This window comes from Podarcis gaigeae (genome assembly GCF_964106915.1).
Source record: "Podarcis gaigeae genome assembly, chromosome: 14".
Classification (NCBI taxonomy): Eukaryota; Metazoa; Chordata; class Lepidosauria; order Squamata; family Lacertidae; genus Podarcis; species Podarcis gaigeae.
Genome location: NC_139690.1, coordinates 25,428,666 through 25,448,435, shown reverse-complemented (window position 1 = coordinate 25,448,435; position 19,770 = coordinate 25,428,666). Strand labels below are relative to the sequence as shown.

General features: G+C 46.8%; 1 protein-coding gene across 1 annotated transcript; it reads right to left on the bottom strand.

The window, feature by feature from the left end:
- Window positions 1-340: 340 nt before the first annotated feature.
- Window positions 341-18,731, bottom strand: HACD3 (3-hydroxyacyl-CoA dehydratase 3). Its single transcript, XM_083713211.1, has 11 exons — window positions 18,458-18,731; window positions 16,514-16,556; window positions 14,293-14,366; window positions 9,762-9,926; window positions 7,648-7,699; window positions 6,175-6,285; window positions 4,804-4,931; window positions 3,900-4,012; window positions 3,219-3,325; window positions 2,507-2,638; window positions 341-1,871 (listed from the first exon to the last, which is right to left on the bottom strand). Exons 1-11 carry the CDS (start codon window positions 18,548-18,550, stop codon window positions 1,795-1,797), a joined length of 1,095 nt encoding a protein of 364 aa, XP_083569337.1. The 5' UTR covers window positions 18,551-18,731; the 3' UTR covers window positions 341-1,794.
- Between the last annotated feature and the right edge of the window lie 1,039 nt (window positions 18,732-19,770).

Sequence of the window (19,770 nt, the reverse complement as noted above, 5' to 3'; positions counted from 1 at the left end):
AGCATTTCAATAGTGGGAAGGAGCAGAAGCACTCAAGCAGGCCCTTCCCCACTCTCTGGCCATAGGTGGGGCATGAGGGGAAAGGGGTGCTGAGCCAGAGACCCGTGTCCAGTATCACTCCAAGAGCCACTCAGGTTCTGCTTTGCTTCCCTCTGTTTTGTCAGGGTCCTTATTTATGACTAACAGACATACCAATATGCATATGTAAATAGGAGGCATAACTCATTCAAATGTTGACCATGGCAGAATATCTGCCATCGGCGTAACTTAAGCACTCTATTCGCACCGAATCCTGTTTCGTTTTTTAAAGAAAAAAGAAAACGGCAATGAGTGCACAAAAGATGTTTTAAAATCTTTATTATTAGAAATACACATTCTATTTGCCTCCCGAAATACCAGCAAATACAGATTCATGACAAAAGTGCCTGCACCCTAGACTGTAATTTTAACAGATGGAACAGCAATGGAAAGGGCTAAGTAAGGTGCCCTGTGTGCTACGGTCGAAAGTCAGTGTCACTACTGGCAGATCAGGACTTGGGTCCCCCAAACCCCACCATTTACCCTCCTGGAGTAAATTAAGGTGAAACTGTCACCTCCAAATTGGCCCTGAGGAGGGTGCCTGTGCCCAGTCTGGTGGATAAATAGTGCTTCTCTCCCCATCCCAATTCTAAAAGGCAGGATGGTGCCTTTCTAAGACCTCTCAAAGACAAAGCACGTCTAGCACCATGGAGCCACTCAAAAGCCTTGCACCAGAAGCAGAATTGTGATATTGGGTGGTGAGCTGGAGGAGGTCCCATCAAGCCAACTCTAGAAGCAACAGGTGTCTTTCTGCAGAAGTTCTGAATCAACAGGATGTCCTTCCACATCAAGGGGTTTAGAATATAGACGTAAGAAATAAATGAATCCAGGGATGGGGAAGCTGTGGTCCTCCAGATGGTGGGACTCCCAATTCCCATTGGTCCCTGCTTGCATCCCCAACTCACAGAATTAGTTGGAGGTGAAGTCCAGCAACATTTGGAGCAGTGTTTGGGTCTCCAAACACTACAACTCCCATCATCCCTGGCCACTGGTCCTGTTAGCGAGGGATGATGAGAGTGGACAGCTGGGGACCCAAGTTCGGGAAACACTATTCTAGAGGGTGACAGGTGCCCCACTCCTGATGTGCATAGAAGGGCATGCCAGTAGCAATTCTGAGGGAGACTTACCTCACAGCTGGCCATCTCCACTGCAGGGAGAAGGAAAGAGAGGCAGGCCTCAATAAACCACCAGCACACCACTTTTGGCTAGAGGAAAGGGTGCTTAAGGTTACCACCCTGCTCAGGACTTTGGCTTGGGAGCCTCAGCAACAAGCAGTGACCAGCTAGCTTCCCTGCTCTGGGGCCATTCCAAAGGTTTTGATACTGGGAAAACCCATAAAAATAAATACATTTTCTGCGTGGAGCAGCTCTTGCCTCCACCTGTGGACTTAGCCAGGCACACACTGCTCAGCTCCTGGACAGCAGGGAGTTGTGTTCCCACCGAGGGGGTCAGTGTTATTTGCAGGTAGCACAGGACACAAGGGCTACGACTATTGGCTCAGCCTTTCAGGCTGACCAAAGAGTCGCTGGACCTAACTGGGAGGTGGGGAATGTCACCTGGATCCATCTTTGTGTGGGAGGGGAGATGCATGTTGGCTATAACTGTACAAAACTGGTTTTTCAGATCAACAGGGTAAGTAAAACTGTTAGGAGAGAGCCCTAAACCTGCCTTCAAGGTAGATTAGAAGAAGAGAAAGGAACCATTCCAGGCTTCGGCCTAGTGCATTTTCCTCTTTTTGGCTCCAAGGTGTCTCTTCCGTTGCTTGTAGAGGTAGCGGAAATTCACAAACGGCCCTGGAGGAAGGAAAAAGTCTGAACTCCCAAGGCCAGCAGTGCCAAGAAAGAGAGAGAGAGAGTACTGGTACTCAAACTCCCCAAATTACCAGTCTAACATGCTGGTAGATAGTTTTAAATTGTAATGATTGAACTATTCAATGTCTCCTGCCTTAGGTGCCTTTTGGAGAAAGGGCAGGATAGAGATTTAATAAATGAGTAACGTTATCTCTGTGAATAGTGGCCTCTCACCATGCCCTTCTGGCCTTGCAAGGCCCCAAACTACCCCTCCCCCTTAAACAACTGCAGTAGGGGCTGTGTGCCAGTATTTATTCACTTGGTGTGGCTCTGTTCCTGCCTTAGCAAACAAAGATTGGAGAAGGGAGGGCAGGAAACATCTGGACTTTGCCAGCAATTCTTTGGGGAGAAAAAGGAATGTAAAGCAAGGTGACAATTTATGACGACCCCTAACTCTGCAGAGCTTTGTGCAAAACCTTACCCTGGGAGGAGAGTTCCCTTTAGCAGGATACTATGATGATGATGATGATGATGATGATGATTACTACTACCACCAAGTTATCCAAGAACAATTCTAGTCCTCATGAAGTCCACCCCAATCCCACATTACCTTGTTTGCAAGGTAATCTGAAACTCACCTAGAAACAAGAAGACAAGGAAGAACTGGAGAAAAAGGGAGAAGGGAACGGTGATGTTCAGCGGGTAGGGCAGCATGAAGCTAAATCTCCCGGTGCTGCTGAAGATGGGAATAGCCTGAATCACGGAGACAGCTGGAAACAGAAGGAAATAGGGCTTGAGGTCAAGACACCTTGCGGGGAAGAGCAAAGGGCTACAGTTTACATGCAGCTTCGTTCAGCCTCGATTCTAGCAAAACATGAGAACAACATGTGAACAACAGGAGGCAGGGAGCTCAGAAAACCAGGCAAATGTACAGCAATCGAGGCTGGAAGAATTGCTTCCAATCTTCAGGCACCCAGGACTAGGGCAGTGCTGGAGAAAATGTTACTAGACTCCAACTGCCATAAGCCTCAACCAGCACAGCCAACAGTCCAGGGTGACGGAAGTTGGAGCCCATTCCTGGGATGGTGATGAAGATCAGATTTTCAGCATAGAGTTGGCGCTGGGGAACCTTTAACCTCCCAGATGTGGTTAAACTGCAACTCCCATCAGCCCCAGCAATCAATGCCAAGGGCCAGGGCTGATGGGGCTTGTAGTTCAGTGACATCTGGAGGCCCACAGGTTCCCCACATCTGGCACAGGCTGCTTCTGAGCCCTGAGTGGCATTGGATGGAAAGTTTGCGGTGCTACGTAACGGGTGTTGATACAGTCGCCTCTGTCTCTCCAGCATACCTTCTGCTAAGATCCCCAGAGGGTAGAGGGGCATCCAGATGCTGTATCGAATCCAGGTCAGGATCTTCCATTCTATATCGAGGCACGAGAGCATGTAGAACGGATACCTGGAAGGGAAGTCCTGCAAGTCAGTGGCTCATCAGGCTTAGCCACCAAATACCCCCCCCCCCCCAGGAGGGAAAGGAAGGAGAAAGCATGAACAATGGCAGCGAGCTGAAAAGACGTAACACAGCCAGGGTAGCGTAGCGGTTATAGTGTCGGACTAGTACCTGGGAGACCAGGGTTCAAATCCCTACCCAGCCTACAACTCCCAGGATCCCTAGCTAGCAGGACCAGTGGTCAGGAATTATGGGAATTGTAGTCTTAAAAACACCTGGAGGGCTGAGTTTCAGGAAGCCTGGGTTAAGCTGAGCAGGCCAAAGCACAGACAGTGGCTTCCTTTCAGCTGAGATATAAATGAAAGGGTTAAGCCTGAGCTCAGCTGTGTTCTGTGTTGAGGAATGATTTGAATATGGAAGGGAGAGGCGGTATGGGGGGGGTGTCACAGAGGAAACCACAGAAGGGGCTTCCCAGAGGCATCTGGTTGGCCACTGTGAGAAATTGAAGAGGATGCTGGACTGGATGGGCCATTGCCTGGCTGGACAGAGCAGCCTGGGACTGCAAAGCAAGATTCCCCGATACCTGAAGATCTCCACCATGCTCCAAATATAGAAGATGAAGAAGACGACAGCTTTGCTCTGCATTTCTTCCACACCTCCAAGGACAAGTAACAACACAAAGTTTCTCCCAAAGACCTGGGGCAGGAAGAGGGGAGAGAAAGACATAGAAGCGTTTGGAACAGAGAAACGGTATACACGTAGCAAACTCTCTGTCTGCATCTCTCTAAGCCAGAGGGCAGGAGGGAGCTAGTACTGTATTCAGCATGCTTCCAGATCATGAGAGCAATTGACCTCCATGTGATTTAGCTCCTCTTCCTGTGAAAAGGAGAACAGAAATTAATGTGTGAAAGGCTCTGCCAGACTGCCAATTAAGGCTGCCCACATGAACACAGGCCCAGGACTGGAGACAGGCAGGATCAAACCAGGGTGGTGTAGTGGTCAGACTGCCAGGCTAGGACCTAGGAGACCAGGGTTCTAATCCCCACTGAGCCATGAAGCTCACAGGGCAACCCTGGGCCAGTCACTCTTCTCAGCTGGATCTACCTCACAGGGTTGCTGGGGGGATAAAACTGGGGAGGGCCACATAGGCCACCTTGAGCTCCCCAGAGGAATGGTGAGGCTCAGTGTGGTGTAGTGGTTAGAGCGCTGGACTAGGACCTGGGAGACAGGGTACAAATCCCACACATGGTCATGAAGCCCTCTGGGTGACCTTGGCACAGTCACTTCCTCTCCAGGAGAGAGAAGCTAAGGTGCACAATTGGGGAAGGCTCTGCCACAGCCTCCCCTTTCTGCTGGGACTCCAGCAGAGAAAGAGAGAGAGATAAAGGGCATTTGGCCGAGATGGGAGCCAGGAGGCCCTGGTCAATTTTGGAATATGGCCCCTGGAGTCACCAGAGAGGGGTTGCTGGCTCTCTAAGTGCAATTACCTGGAGGATGACAGGCATGAAAGGAGCCCGGACCAGACCAATCAGTGTGTTCACAATCTCAATGAGAGACAGCGTCTGGCAGAAATACATCATGTCTGCCATCGTGTGGAAAGTATCAAAGAAAGAGTCTGCAAGAGAGAGGCAGACAAGAAGGTTACTCTTTGGAACTCCTTAAAAAAAGAGAGAGTTGCACCTTGGAAATTGAAAAATGACCGGATCCAAAGAACAGGGGGACTTTGCAAGGGGAACTCTGGAGTCAGGCTTCTCAGAGAACGGTTTCTTCAGCCACTCACCCGTGTTTTCAAGTATGTTGGCTGGAGGCCTCTGCATAACAACTAACATGTCTGATAACAACAACAAAAAAAATTATGGCTGTCTTATATTAAGGCAAACCACTGATTCCCATCTTGTCTATTCCAAACAGCAGCAGCCCCCCAGGCCCTCTTTCCAGCCCCTTCCATTCAAGATAAGAGTTGTAGCGGTCCACAGTTTGGGGTGTGTGTGTGTCAAAGATCAATTACTATTTTTGCAGTGTCCTTGAGTTGCCCAATCAGCATGAAAGGAAAATTATGTAAACACTGAGAAGCCTTCTAATTGCAGCCAATCGGAGTGAAAGGAAGTGAGTCAGCCACTGAGGACTGGTTCCTAGGGTCACTCCGAAGAATGTGTAGGAAGATCCCACAACAAGCGTTGTTGTTCTGTATGCTTTAAAGCAAGAGTTTAAGAATGCTGCAAGCGACTTCCGCTTCAAAAGAACGTGCAAGTTCCATACAACAGTATTTCAAGTACAGTGGTACCTTGGGTTATATACGCTTCAGGCTACATACACTTCAGGTTACAGACTCCGCTAACCCAGAAATAGTACCTCGGGTTAAGAACTTTGCTTCAGGATGAGAACAGAAATCGTGCTCTGGCGGCGCAGCGGCAGCAGGAGGCCCCATTAGCTAAAGCGGTGCTTCAGGTTAAGAACAGTTTCAAGTTAAGAACGGACCTCCAGAACAAATTAAGTACTTAAGCCGAGGTACCACTGTAAACACAACTTAAGTCACTCTGAAAGATGACACTGGAGCACTCCAAATCATTTGCCCATGTATGTGCACAGAAAACACCAGATCTAGCCCAAGGGCAACACATGGAGATCTGCACTGACCGCTGCAATGAATCCCCATTTATTATTATTATTGCATAACTGCAAGATTATTGTATAATCTTAGAAGGGGGCGTGGCTGTATCTATTGTGAAACGGCCCTGAACTTCTGCATGTGCCGCTCTACTGCTGTCTAAGGACCTTTTAAATGAGAGCAGCCAGGGATTGAACTTGGCAGCGGAGCAGCAGCCGGCAGGGACAAGAGGGCGAAGAGGGTCACTTGCCTTTCCCCAGCATGAAGAGCCGAACTGTCATGTTCACGAAAATCCATGAGTAGCCCAGGAACTGCACAAGGTTGTACATGAAGAGGTAGCCTCTCTTCAGGTGCCGGAAAGCTGCAAGGCATTGCAGAAGAACAGGGGCTAAATGCCAGAAGTCAGTGGAATACAAGATCCTGTCTGGTCGGAGGCACGATGACAAAGGCTTTCTTTTATATACATTCATTTTTCACACCGCACATAAAACTACGTAACCAGGTTGCTTAAAAATATCAAATCGAATTCTTACAGTTCACACCAAAAAACCTTTCCACATATTACTGTGAGATCTCGGTGGGTTATGAACACAATCTTCTTGACACACATAATCCAAAAACGGTTGCCACACATTAGAGAATAGATGGGGGTTAGAATGCCCTTTGTCACACGAATCTGGCATGCCAGCTTTTCAGCCAGGGCCATTGTCCGTGCTCTGGAGCACTACGCTTCAACGTTGAAGCCCAAGGCAGTTCGCCATCATTGCATGACTACAGTATTTCCATATGTGTTGCTGCAAGGAGGAATGTTAAAAGGTCTTTATGAGCAGCTGCTGGAGCAGACATGTCCTTTAATTCCAAGTAAATCAAGTTGGAGGGGAAGGCTGCAGCTCCAGTTTGTGTATTAAACTCAACCCTTTAAATGCCAGAACCCAAAATGGGGAAACAGATTTGCAAAACCACCACATATGTCTGTAGGATCCAGTCTCTCCATATCCCCTCCAACAGGTTGATGTTGCCCCTGGTATCATGTGGGTTATTCACAAGGGGGAAAGGTGCCACCTATGTAAGAGTTTCAAAGAAGATTCCCTTAATTGGGCCAAAACTGTTTTAAAACGTGTTTTCCCCGCAAAGCAGGTTTCATTACTTGAAGGTCCGTTTCCCAGAATTCCCAAATTCTACCTCTATTAATATTTTGTGTATAGTTGATACTACACCCTTTGATGTAGCAGGAACATTGACCATAAGTTTATAGAATCAAAGAATTGTAGAGTTGGAAGGGACCCCTGAGGGCAATCTAGTCCAGCCCCTTGCAATGCAGGAATCTTTTGCCCAATGAAATTAAGAGTCTCATACTCTACCGACTGAGCTATCCCAGCACTTTTCATGTTTAATTGCTTAGTTGTTCTAAAGCGGCCAACTCGTGGTCTGACTGAATGGCTAGTACATGGTTTTAGCAGAAAGAAAAGCAACCAATTAAAATTAAACAGTGACCAAGTTGCATTTCAAATCTTAGCCAAAATCTGTTCTTCATGTAAAGAGAAAACATTTACACAAAAATCCCTAAGTCTATATAGACCTGCTTGTTCCCAGTCTTCCCAGTCCATCGTACCTCCAGCTTCACAAAATATGGGGTGGTATCTAAACGGGGAGATTGGAGGAGTGGTAAAGAAATCTTGCTGGCAAAGAAAGGTTTACCAGGCAAAAGTTACTGGCTACTTACGGTCTTTGGGGATGCGGTTCTCTATGCTGATTTTGTTAACCCTTTCTTCCTCCTAAAAAATGAGCAAGACGGGTTTTTAGCAAGTGTTAGTGCCATTGGGAAGCCGCCTGCTGGTTTTTGGGACAGACCTTTGCCAAAAAACAAAACAGAAAAACCAACTCAACAACATCCAACGTGAGCTGATGTTGAGCCAGCGCGTTCTTGGGCGATGGTGTCTGTTGGACAATTCAGATGGCCTCCAGTTTCAGCTCTTTTTTTCCCCTCCAGCCCCCAACTTGCCTGGGGCATTCTCTTTCATTTTTGCTTTCATTTTAAATTGCCTCTCCTCCTCTTTCTCAAAAGTCCCTGCTAAGTATTGCCTTCCCTTTGCAGTTGCTACTTAATCACCTCACAGTCCTGTCTGCCTTTAACAAAAGCTGCCTTTGCAAAAAACAACACTACTTAGCATTTAAAATAGCACGGTTCAAAGTGCTTCATACACTCACTGTAATGTTTAGACAACTTATTCTACCACTTCATTACAATGGCCTCTTAGGCAGAGTACAATAAACTCAATCCAATGAAAATAAAAATGACTTCGAACGAACTATTACATCAGAATTAATCAGTTAAAATGCCTGCTGGAATTTTTTTTTTTTAATAAAAAGGTTTTCAGTAGGCAGAAGTTCAACAGGGAGGGAGCCTGTCTGGCCTCAGCTGAAAGGAAGTTCCATAGAACTAGCCCCACAATATTGGATGCACAGCTCCTGGTGGGCATTCTAGCCATGAGGTGCCAACAATTATTATATTATTAATTCTATTTATATACCACCCTCTATCAAAAGATTTCAAGGCAGTGTACAACATTAAAAACACATTACAGAACATCACTGATTAAAAACATAATTAAAAACAGAGTAAAAAGCATACCGACAGATAGCCTAATAAAAAAAACAAATCATTCCACTCCCCCATACTTTTACAGGCCGTAGAATATTTAACAGCCATAGGCCTGGTTAAAGAGGAATATTTGTGCCTGGCACCTAAAAGACATGTAATGATGGCGCCAGGCGAGCCTCTCTGGGGAGAGCATTCCACAATCAGGGAGCTACCACAGAAAAGGCCCCGTTCTCTTATTGCCACATTTCTAGGATAGGGGACATAGAGAAGGGCCTCAGACGACAAGTGCAGGGTCCGGGTCAGTTTGTATGGGGAGAGGCAATCCTTAAGGTCTTGAGGTCCTGAGCCATGTAAGGCTTCATAGGTCTATACCAGCCCTTTGAACTGGGCCTGGAAACTAACAGTGACTCCCCCCAAAGACTTTAGTAGTTGGACAGAGATGTATGATATAGTAGAGCCTTGAACCTGGCCTAGGAGAGCATAGGCAGCCAGTGCAAGTGTGTGAACACCGGAGCTGGCAATACAGTCGTACCTTGGTTCTCAAACACCAAAAACCCGGAAATGTTCCAGTTTTTGAATGTTTTTCAGAAGCCGAACGTCCAATGCGGTTGTCGGCTATTGTTTCTGGGACGCCTGCACCGATCAGAAGCTGCGCCTTGGTTTTTGAACCCTTCGGAAGTCAAATGAACTTCCGGAATGGATTAAGTTTGGCGCTTTAGTTTTTGCTATTTATTTTGCGTTTTTGTTTTTGAGGCTTTTCCGGTTAATTTGTTTTTGTGACTGTGTGGAACCCAGTTCAGCTACTGATTGATTGATTGTGTGACTGCAGAAATGGATAAAAACCCCTCATACAAACAATGACTATCATCAGTGCAGTTAAGAAATTATTATTTTTAAATTTTTTATCATCTACAGCACTGTCTTATTTATTTTATAGTACAGTACATTGATTATTGCTTTCATTTTATGAATCAATGGTCTCGTTAAATAGTAAAATTCATGTTAAATTTCTGTTTTGGGGGTTGTTTTTAAAAGTCTGGAACGGCTTAATTTGTTTTGCATTACTTTCTACAGGAGAGCGCGCCTTGGTTTTGGAAGAGACTTCTGGAACGGATTAAGTTTGAGAACCAAGGTACCACTGTAGTCTGTTTCCACCATCAGCCAAGCAGACAGGACATGTCCTCATGGAGCAGGGATGGGGCAGAGCACATTGTGGATCACTGGCTGGGCCTTACTTTGGCTTTCAGCTCCATCTCAGCATCCGACTCGTCCAACCAACGATCAAAGTCCGGAGCAAGGAACAGGGGCCGCTTCTCCTGCTTGGTCAGCCGTTCCCACCACTGGCTTTCCTTCTTCGTTACGGTGATGTTCAGCTGCCTCTGTGTCATTTTATAGGCTGGCTGAAAGAAGACAACCACAGAGCACCGGTACTGAATCACACAGAACTTTGGAGTTGCAAGGGAGCCCCCAAGGCTCATCTAGTCAAAGCCCTGCAATGCAGGAATCACAGCTAAAGAGGACCCTGACAGACAGACAGACCTCTTTCAACCTCTGCTTGAAAACCTCCAATGGAGGAGAGTCCACCACCTTCCGAGGGAGACCGTTCTGTTACCAATCAGCTCTGATTGGAAGCTTGTTTTAAGCAGTGGGTTGGAAATGACTTCACCAAAAATCTCTCTCTCTCTCTCTCTCTCTCTCTCTCTCTCACACACACACACACACACACACACACAAGCACTGTTGTGGATAACCTGCAGTGCTACTCAACACAGGCTATAAAGGTAAAGGGACCCCTGACCATTAGGTCCAGTCATGGCCGACTCTGGGGTTGCAGCGCTCATCTCACTTTATTGGCCGAGGGAGCCAGCGTACAGCTTCTGGATCATGTGGCCAGCATGACAAAGCCACTTCTGGCGAACCAGAGCAGCGCGCAGAAACACCATTTACCTTCCCGCTGGAGTGGTACCTATTTATCTACTTGCACTTTGACGTGCTTTCAAATTGCTAGGTTGGCAGGAGCAGGGACCGAGGAACAGGAGCTCACCCCGTGGCGGGGATTTGAACCACTGACCTTCTGATCAGCAAGTCCTAGGCTCTGTGGTTTAACCCACAGCGCCACCCGCGTCCCTGGCCTTGCAAAAGCATCCCCAACAAGCTACTAATTTGCAACTTTTAAAACTGAATGTTCAGATTTGTGACCCAAGCCGTTACTGCACAGGTGAGAAACCTCCGCCTGCATGCCAGCCTTGGCCCAACAGGATTCTTTTCACCTGACATCATGATGCAGGTAAGGACAAGCCTTCAAAGGTACATTCTAGAGCTGGAGGGCACTGGTGGGTGCTGGGTGCAGGAGCGGAGCATATGCCCGAGCTGTGCAGGGCATGCGCACTCCCGAGGGGGGCGTGGCACAGAAGGTGCCCTCCCAGGCGCAGGATAGATAGCCGCTCGGGTGTTCGGAGAGGTGTGCGCGCCCTGCAGCTGGGGGCAGAGCGAGCAGCCCATGGCGTACATTCGGTGCGCTGCCCACCCGTGACTCCCAAGCCTCCCCCAAGCTGTCAAAACGATGGGGGAAGGGGGGAATGTCGCCGGCAAAGTGGCACAGCTCCCCTTATCTCAACGGCTCGGGGTAGGTTTGGGAGTCACAGGCGGGCAGCGCGCCGAATCTCACCCCCCTCAGTGAGGGCACCCGGGCGCTCCGCCCCCACCGCACCCCTCCCTATGCCCCTGGCTGGGTGTGCACCTTACTCCTGGAGGAGAAAGCAGTTTCCATTGCTAAAATGAAGGGTGCTCAAATATCCATTTTAGCAGTGGTTTAAAGAGACCCTGAGCCTCAAAACGGCCCCACGACAACTGTTGTAGGTAGCGTGTTCAGTGAATGTTTTGCCATTCAGTGGCAAAAAATACCAAGGGCGCTGCTACCTTGAATGAACTTTCAGAGGGGTGTGGCCCTGCTCCTAGACATAAGGGGTAATACTAATGCCATTGCTGTAAGATATGTTTTGACATAAGTAACGACTTTGCAAAATACCCACAAAATTCATGACTATCATGCACTCGTTTGTTGATTTGGCACAGAATTTCACACCAGAAGCAGCAAGGCTCTCTTCCTCAGGATACTCCAGGTAGGTGTCTGTCAGTCTGACAGCCAAAACCATTCTTTATCAGACTATGATGGTTATAACTGAAGAGCCAAGAATTATGGAGTCGTTTCTGTGCAGGTTTCTGTAGCACGTCCACGTCTGTGACTACGACTGGGAAGCCATCCCTTCTCTTACTTCACAGTCATTTGGAGCTATCCAGGATTAGTCAAAAGAAACCCATTTTTCAATGGCTCTACTTTGAGCACGACTAACTTCAGATTTTCCCCACTGTCTTTCATAACTTGTTTGGGTTACTTTGTACAACCATTACTGCTGGCCCCTATCTGTGTGCTCGACTGGGGTGAATTTCTTATCTCTTACTTGTCAGGGTTTGGAACTCTATAGTTTTGACTGAACTTTTGGCATAGAAATCACAATTGCTCCAGCTTCTAAGGGGGCTTTGACATTTCTGTTCCCCTGCAGGCAGGAGGATTGCAGGAATTAAGATCCAGGCAGGCAGTTTCCCCCATCCAAGTGGTTAGGTGAGCACTGCAGGAAACTTGAGCCAGGTATCTGATACTTAAGTGGCTCCAAGGAACTCTCTAGGATAAGAAGAAGCAGGTAGCTCTAGGATGCTGGAATGTAGGCAGAGCAGGTCCTTGCCCGAGGCAGGAAGCATTAGCCAACTTCATTGGCTAATACCACAACCTACGCACAGGATTCTGGCTTATCACACAAACAGTGCTGACTGGAATTTCAGAGTTGCAAAAACTACTGAGCAATCCCACATGCTGATCTTATCTACATAGCTGCATGGCAAACTCAAGATGGGAATCACTGAGAAACAAAAGAGGTATTGCAGTGCTGGAGGAGACTCTTGAGAGTCCCATGGACTGCAAGAAGATCAAACCTATCCATTCTTAAGGAAAACTGAGTGCTCACTGGAAGGGCAGATCGTGAAGCTGAGGTTCCAATACTTTGGCCACCTCATGAGAAGAGAAGACTTCCTGGGAAAGATCCTGATGTTGAGAAAGATAGAGGGTGCAAGGAGAAGGGGACGACCGAGGACAGGATGGTTGGACAGTGTTCTCGAAGATACCAGCATGAGTTTGACCAAACTGCGGGAGGCAGTGGAAGACAGGAGTGCCTGGCGTGCTCTGGTCCATGGGGTCACAAAGAGTCGGACATGACTAAACAACTAAACAACAACAGTGAAGTTGGGAAACCTTAGTGTGTTAAACTTTGGTTCATGTAGGCATGATGCATTGTGGGAGAGTTAAAACTGTGGATTTCTGGGAAATAGAGATCTGGTCTCTTTAATTGTAAAACTCCCTGTCTTTAGAAGTGTAGATCAAATTGCCTCCTGACTCTAGGCAGGATGCTATGTTATCTGGTTTGCAGATCCTGGCACAGACGGGCTTGAATGTGGATGGAGTGTGAAAAGTTGCAAAAGGCTATCAGGTAATTTACAGCTCAAGAGCCTGGTATGGATCAGAGAAGTCTGGGAATGAAGGGAGAGCCTTTTGATCTCAAAGTCTCTGAGAATAAACAAAGTTCAGCTGTGTGGGTCTTCTGACAATCAGGAGTTATTGTCACATCATACAGCCATTGGCAAATTGGTAATTAACCCAAAGAAATGATTGGTTCCCAAACCTGTATTCCAAGGATAAAGGTTTGGGGAATTCAAATGCAAATTGCAGACTACCTTGCCCTGGTGTTCGCCTGAGGGCAGAAGAACAGACTGTGACTTTTTACTATGCTTTGAACTACTGATTCTTTGTGAGTATGTTTTTTTTAGTGATATTATGCAATGTTGTTATTTTTCTTGTTTGTAACCTTTTAAGAAATGTGCAAGCTTTTACTCTTTGAGTAGCTTTTTCAATAAATCTGGAAAAAGACTTTTGCCTTTCTGTATTCTGTGCCTTTTGCCCAGAGAAGCTGAACTGGTGCTTGACCACTTAGTACACACTAGCTGTTGGATTTCTGTCTGCGTCACAGTAAAGTGACACAGGGCTGGGCAACCTGGTAAATATTGAAGTGGGGTTCTCCTCCTCCTTGGACCCCATTTGAGGGTTGACCCAGGAGAGGACGTGGCGGCAGCTTATGATTTGTTTTGTGACCTCGCATAACTACCCGTCTCCCTGCCAGGTCTGGCCGCCGTTTGGAGGACTGCTTATACCTGCGTGATTGCTACAGGTATAAGCACTGTTTTTTAAGTTAAAAAATGAGGTGTCAGTACTCATATCCTGATAAAAGTGCTGTTGGTCCAGCACAAAATGGCTCCAATAAGCAGCAAAAAGAAGTGAGAGCCTCTGTCGTGTAATGGTTACAGTGCTGGACTGGGACCTGGGAGACCAGGGTTCAAATCCCTGCTCAGTCACTGTCTCTCTGCCTGATCTGCCTCACAGGGTTGCTGTGAGTATAAAATAGAAAGCAGGAGAAGTCTGAGCTCCTTGGAAAAAAAGGTGGGATGTAAATGTAAGGGGGGAGGGAATAAAATTAATATTCGGTACCAGTGAGTACCGTCACAGAGGAAGTTCTGAGTATAAGCGTACTCAGGGGAACTCTGAAGGTTGCAGAGGTATATGCAGAAAACCACCCATGAGAGACAAAACTCCAAAGCACCGTCCACCTGTTGGTCAGAGCACTGGTAATTCAGCTGAAGGAAAACACCAGAAGCCGTTACCTTCGGGTCCACTGGTGCCAGGAACTCAATTTGAAATTCATACACGTTGTCTCCTTTGGCTCCATGGCCTTGAGCTAGGAAGAAAAACAAGCAGAAGTAAGAAGTCTACTTGAGAATTGCAGGAAGTGGTACAACTCTGCAACTGAATGACAGCTCCGTTTCTCAGAAGGCTTTCCAGGTTAATTGTCCGCCTGTCCTTCCTGAATTTTTTTTTTTAAAAAAGCAGGTAAAAGATAAATCAGAAACACCAGGACTTGGCCCTCTGCAGGGCATAGTGACGCATCCAGGCACAACCCGCCACATATCAAGTCTGGTGTCAAGGAACTGCTAAAATTGACAAGAGTTCACTTCTGTCCTCATCATGGCTAGCACCTTCACTGACATCTTTCAGAACCAGGTAAAGGCTGCCCAAGCTTCTTGTCTTTGTTATGGGGGTCATTTTTGCTTTGTTTTAATTGTTTAATATAGTTATGTTTATGTTTTTTAATGTGTTGTTAGTCACTTGGAGACCTTTGGGTAACAAGCAACTAACAAGTCCAATAAATATTAACAACAACAAATAATAATAATAATGCATTTTAATGTGGTAAGTGTGCCCCCCCCCACAGACGATATTCTGGAAGCTGCAGTTAGTTAAGGGTTCTGAGAATGAGTAAAGGGGTAAAGGGGCCCCTGACCATTAGGTCCAGTCGCAGACTACTCTGGGGTTGCGGCGCTCATCTCGCTTTACTGGCCGAGGGAGCCAGCATACAGCTTCCGGGTCATGTGGCCAGCATGACAAAGCCGCTTCTGGCGAGCCAGAGCAGCGCACAGAAACGCCGTTTACCTTCCCACCGGAGCGGTACCTATTTATCTACTTGCACTTTGACGTGCTTTTGAACTGCTAGGTGGGCAGGAGCAGGGACCGAGCAACGGGAGCTCACCCCGTTGTGGGGATTTGAACCGCCGACCTTCTGATCGGCAAGTCCTAGGCTCTGTGGTTTAACCCACAGTGCCACCTGGGTCCCAGGCATGCACATAAAAGGTAAAGGGACTCCTGACCATTAGGTCCAGTCGTGACCGACTCTGGGGTTGCAGCGCTCAACCCTTAACAAACTACTGCTCCCAGGATTCTTGGGGAGCAGCCATTAGTGTTTAAAGTGGTATCATAGTACTTTAAATGTATGGTGTGTAAGTGGATACCCCCCCCATGTAATAATGAGTTCAAAGACAGGATTTGGGTTGGGGTTTGGGTTTTTTTTTTTTTTTTAAGTAATGGAGGGACGCAGGTGGCGCTGTGGGTTAAAGCCTCAGCACCTAGGACTTGCCGATCGAAAGGTCGGCGGTTCGAATCCCTGCGGCGGGGTGCGCTCCCGCTGCTCGGTCCCAGCGCCTGCCAACCTAGCAGTTCGAAAGCACCCCCGGGTGCAAGTAGATAAATAGGGACCGCTTACCAGCGGGAAGGTAAACGGCGTTTCCGTGTGCGGCTCTGGCTCGCCAGAGCAGCGATGTCACGCTGGCCACGTGACCCGGAAGTGTCTCCGGACAGCGCTGGCCCCTGGCCTCTTAAGTGAGATGGGCGCACAACCCCAGAGTCTGTCAAGACTGGCCCGTACGGGCAGGGGTACCTTTACCTTTACCTTTTTAAGTAATGCAATGCATTGCTCTTACAAGTTTTTAGACATAAGGCAAATCCATGATGAGGAATCAGAAGATCAAAATAAAAACCAAACAAACATTTGCATTGTATCCACTTATCTTTCAAATTTGAATGTCAGTTCCTTATGCAACAGCAACAGTACACAAGATGTTTTGGAAGAGAGAGACCATTATTAGCAGGGCTTACAGTCAACTCAATAGATCAGGGAAATTTCGCTGCTATATTCAAATAGGTTGAATTTTGTTTGAAATTATGGGACAGGTGTGGAAGGATGGAACGTAAGACTCCAAAGTCATGTTAATTTTACAGATACAGCAGTGGCTTTTATGTCAAGAGCTCAGTTGTTTTAGGCCTTGTGACAAAAAAAAAAAGCTTTTAAAATGCAAACACAGCTTCTCCTTCCCCAGCCCCCAAAGCAAAAGTTAACAAAAATCAGAAGGAAACAGTGATTTTAAAAAAGGATATAACATATTATTTATCGATTCTAAATTGCCATCTACTGCGTAAAAATCTTGCCACAGCAAGATCCCAAAGCCATTTTCTTCCAGAAAGAATCATGAAAACACAACAAAAGTGACCTACCTTTGAAATGGAGCACATTGTCTGTAATTGTGATGTCAGGATCCTGCAGAGAAAGAGGAAAAAGAAAAAGAGCCGTATTGGATCTGATAAAGGTTTTCATTAGCCCATTTGCTTGTACTTAAATTACCGGAGGTGCCTTCAACAACCTTTTGTATCTTATTGCACCCCACTTTTGTAGCTCTTGCCTGTGAAGCGGTTTCATAAACCTACAAATATATTTTAAAAAACCATTCACAGAATTGTTGTAGAAGGGGTGTTATCCGTTTGTGGTGGTTTTGATCCTGGTTTTATCATGTATTTTGTGCTTTTATTTTGTATTTGCAGATGAAGGGTGGTATTTAATAATAATAATAATAATAATAATAATAATAATAATAATAATAGGAGAAGCAGACTATCAGAGACAGGGATCTGCAGAGGACGGCATAATGGTAATTTTATCATGCTTTTATCCCAGCAGATTCTAAGCTGCTGTTCATCACGGCTTGGAGTGGGAAAGCACATACTTTTATTCAAATCCCCACTCAGCCATGAAGCTTGTGGGCATAGCTGTCAACTTTTCCCCTTTTTTAAAGGGAAATTCCCTTATTCCAAATAGGATTCCTCGCAAGAAAAGGGAAAAGTTGACAGCTATGCTTGTGGGGTGACTTTGGGCTTGCTCTCAGAATACCCTACTTCACAGGGTTGAGCTGGCTTAACATTGTGTATTTTATGTGTATTTTAACAAAGTGAAAAGTGTGAAAGAATATGAGTCACGGGGGGCATGGAAAGTGTATGTATGGACTTGTGCTTAGTGTACGTTTTTCATTAATGTTTTTAACATTGATTTATAGATTACAAATGCCGTACTGAATCACGGATCATGTACAGTAATAAAGAGGTTTTGCTGCAACCATAATGTTTAGCTTTTTTTTTTAGCTGCTGTTTCGTTAAGAGTGTTTTACAGATTGTAAATATTTTATTGATTTGTTTTATTTGTGCTGTATTTGGGGTGTTCTCTTTCGTTTTATGTTTTTGTCAGCCGCTTTGAGATGCATTTTGAATGATTTTACAAATATAAATTAATTACAACACCAAATACATATTCATAAAATGAGATTTCTCTGAATGGAAAGCGGCATTGAAATGCAATAAATCGAATCAAATTAAAAGTTTTTAGCAATAACCTTATAGCGCCGGAGACCAGTGCAGGATTTACAGGGAAAACCTTCCTGTAGGAGAAGGGTTGTAAATGGGAAAGGTGTGCCAAGGTGTGCAAAATCCTGAGAACTGTAGTTTTTAGTTCCTTGCACCCTGGGGACATACTACAATTCCCAGGATTATCTGCAGGGGAGAGGAATGTGTGTTAACTGTATGCTGTGTCAAATGTAGGCGTGTGAAATGTAGGTGGTATGCACACATGCGCACAGGGAACCAACCAGATCGAAGAGATAATAACCTGCTTTCTCCCTTCACCTTTGCACACCCACTTGCCCCTGTGGATCCCGCCTGGCAAAACCGGCACGCACACCATGTTACTAAAGAACGATGATTACATTATTAACTTGCATGGCCCTGAAGCCTCCTCTGCAAACAGCCTGGGGCCTGCCCATGATGATGCCCAATAAAGCACCCCCAAAACGCTCCTCGGCCAAGTGGGGATCGGTGGCGATCAAGGAGCACGAATGCTTCGCCGTGGAAGCACCTGCGGGCGTACCTGTCACTCTTAGGAATTTTTTTTGGGGGGGTGCTTTATTGGGCATCAATAAAGCACCTGCGGCCCCCCGGGAAGTGGGGTATCTATAGGGCACCCGGGAGGGTGGGGAGAAGAGAGGCTGCCCCAGAATCCCTTGGGCAGGAGTGGGGGAGGGAAAGGCCGCAGGGGAGACTGCGTGTTGGGGGGGGGCGACCGACACCTACCTAACCCACCCCCCGGCTCCGCAGCCCACCGGGCCAGGCGCTCACCTGGACGTCGCTGAGCTCCACGCGCAGGTAGAGCTGGTGGTGCCGCTGCGCCCAGTGCACCTGCGGGGTCAGGCTGGCGTCGGCGCTCGGCATCCTCTTCCTCGCGTCTTGTGCGGGAAGCGCCGGGAGGAGAAGGCAGAGAAGCAAGCGAAGGGGCGGCGCCAATGGTGCCCGCGCGGATCGGGAGCGCGCGGCCACGTGCGCGTGAGCCCTCTCCGCTTCTCGGGACGCGCGCGACCCTAACAGACTCCGCCTCGCGCAGCAGCTTCCTTTGGGGGCGGGGGGACGGGGAGGGGAGGAAGCCAGGCCCGCTCCGCGCATGCAACGGACGTGACTCCCCGCAAGGAGAAAGCTAGCAAACCAGGCAAGAAGCGCCTGGCTCTGGGGAAGAATGATAACAGTAGGGTTACGATGCACAGTTTGCGGGGAGGCCTTGGTGGTTTCACCGCCCCCCCCTCCGCCAAATATCCAATAGAGCCCAAGTTCTGTATGCTAGCTTTCTCCTTGCAGTGAGTTGAGGATAGAAGCTGGACCTCGACCATCCGGAGTCTTCTAAAACGGGCGCATGCACTGCACTGGATCCTCCTAAACTGGCTTTTTATGATAATAAAAATAATGAACTTCAATATAAAAATGATACAGTATGAGATCTTCACTTGCAGTTCTATAACTTTCTTAATGTGTTAACACGAATAGAAGTTACAAATATTGCAGCTTTTGTATAAGGTTTTTGTATACTAAATGAAGGGAATGTAAATGAAATCAATTTTGGAATGCAGGAACAAAGTAAATCATCAAACCATCAATTCTAGCACGCGGGGGGCCACCTAAATTTTATAATTTGGTATTTGAATGATTTGTATTAGGAATTGTATTATAATTTGGCATTGTTATAATGAGGCTATTATTGTAATTGAAAACTATTTAAAAAGCAATTTAAAATTCAGGATTAGGAACAGTTAAAACATATTACATTCACAAGAATACTGTGGTTCCTGAAAGAATGAAACACCATTCAAAAGGAATATGCCAGAACGTTTCCTATGTGTGGTGGATAGAAGAGCCTTTAACCAACTGTTGCAGGTTCAACAGCAACAGCCATTCCTAGACCAAGAGACCCTTCCCACAGTAGTTCATGCTCTGGCTACTTCAAGACTGGATTACTGCAATGCGCTCTATGAGGGGCTTCCCTTGCATTTGATCTGGAAACTGCAGTCCACACAGAATGCTGCAGCACGATTGCTGACAGGAGAGAGGCCTTGTCAGCATAGGAAACCTATGCTCAGAGTCCTGCACTGATTTGCTACTGGGCC